This window comes from Emiliania huxleyi (assembly GCF_000372725.1).
Source record: "Emiliania huxleyi CCMP1516 chromosome Unknown EMIHUscaffold_152, whole genome shotgun sequence".
Classification (NCBI taxonomy): domain Eukaryota; phylum Haptophyta; order Isochrysidales; family Noelaerhabdaceae; genus Emiliania; species Emiliania huxleyi.
Window position 1 is genome coordinate 18,280 of NW_005201069.1, and position 1,846 is coordinate 20,125.

A 1,846-nucleotide genomic window follows, 5' to 3' on the forward strand; every position below is an offset into this window, starting at 1 on the left:
CTGCTTATGTGTTGGCGCGTGGGGCGCCCCGGCTGCGGCGGTGCGGGGCCCTGCCCGTGCCGGGCCGGTTGATGTCCCCCCACTCGCCCCAGCGTCGCTGGAAGATTCAGCATTATTTTTTAAGGGCTCTAACACCTAAAGGAGACACACCAACTGCAACCTCGCGCGCGGGGGGGGGAGCTCAAATTGATGTATGATGACAGGCGATCGTAAAGTGCGCCACGACCACGCGGACCACGTCGACGATTCCACGACGAATAGGAAAAAAGAAATAGAAACCCGGCCAGCCACCGGGGGATGTACATGTAGCTCCTAGGAATGGGACGACGGCACTGTGCCGTGTGCCGGTAGTGGCTAGTGTTGTGCGAGGGAGCATATAACGCTATTTTTTTTGAGAGCGCCTTCGTTGTTAATAGTACAAACCCACACACAAAACAACTCTCTCTCTCTCAAACCCAATGGTCCGTTGCGAGCTATTTTTTTTTCGATCCCTAAATTCTCAAGAAAGCTTTCAGGGTACAAAGGGATCGAAAGAAAGAAAGAAAGAAAACAGACAAGCCCAGGGAGGGATGGGAGGACGGCACGCCGCCACCACACAGGGATTTTAAGGAGAGGAGTGTGGAGAGAGATTTTTATTAACGGAGTGTGGTGCTACCGCTGCCCGCCGATCCCTTATCCTCGCGGCTTCTTCTCGGCGCAACTCCGCTCTCCTCGCGGCGTATTGCCCGTCGAGTTTCTTTCATAAATAAATAAATAGAGCAGTATCTCCAGGGAGAGATGGGCGACGCACACGAACACAGAGGGACAGTGCGCACCTCTCCCGCCGCTCGCGCTAATTCTTTTCCGCTCGTCCTCAGAATTTCAGGGCTCCCTCGGCGCCCGCTCTTGGACAGGGGGAGGGAGCGTGCTGGAAAGGTCTCTGGCGCCCTCCAATATGGGAAAGTCACCTGTGCGCACAGGCGGCGGCCACGCCGCGGCAAAGGTGGTGCTGCCTGCTGTGGCGATCGCAATCGGCGTTCATTCCGGTCCCGCCGTGCTGGCGACGCTCTGCGCCGGCTTCCTGTGGAACTTGCTGTACGTCCGATACTTCGCCCCGCTGTACGATCGCAAGGCGCGGCTCAAGTTTGTGGCGCTCTCGTGGTGCCGAGACATCATAGTGGTTGCCGTGCGGTACTTCATCGTCTGTAACGGCCACCACGGCTCGCCGCTAGCCTGGCTCTTCCTGCTGCCACTCGGCGTCTTCGAGACGCACACGACGCAGTGGCTCGCCGACTGGTACGAGCGGCGGCCGATGAAGCACATCACCGCCCACCAGGTGCCAGCCCCCGCCTCCCCCGCCACCCCGCGCCGCTCTCCCCGCGCTGCGCTCGCACCGCCGCAGCGCCGCCGAGCCGCACCCCTCCCCAGCCCGCACGCGCCGCTTCCCGGCAACTCAGCGCCCCCCCGCCCCCGTCCCGCCCACCCCTGTCGGGCAGGTGCTGAAGCAGATCCCGGTCGCCTGCACCGAGGCCTTCGGACTCTCGATCGGCTTCCGAGTCTTCAACATGGCGCCCGGAGGCCCCTCCCCCGCAGCGCTCCTCGACGTCGTCTGGCGCGCGCCGCTCTTCGACGTGGGGCTCGACCTGGGCTTCTACACGCTGCACCGGACCTGCCACAAAAACAAGAAGCTGTACCGGCACGCCACGCCCCGCGCACGCCTCGCCGATCCCCCCCCCCCCCCTCCCCCTTATAGCCATCCCGCCTGCAGCTGCCCAGGTCAACCGATCATTCCGTCCACGACTCCAAGCCGCTCACAAATTTCTCTGAGCGGCTTCCCGCTCTTTGACCCGGTTTTCGGGGCCCCCCC

The 1,846-nt window shown here is 62.3% G+C and overlaps 1 protein-coding gene across 1 annotated transcript; it reads left to right on the forward strand.

Annotated features, from left to right (window-relative positions):
- Positions 1-934: 934 nt before the first annotated feature.
- Positions 935-1,825, forward strand: EMIHUDRAFT_228975 (hypothetical protein; the record flags this gene model as incomplete). The annotated part of the gene is made up of 3 exons (XM_005786280.1): positions 935-1,315; positions 1,509-1,669; positions 1,756-1,825. 3 exons carry the CDS (start codon positions 935-937, stop codon positions 1,823-1,825), a joined length of 612 nt encoding a protein of 203 aa, XP_005786337.1.
- Positions 1,826-1,846: the final 21 nt, after the last annotated feature.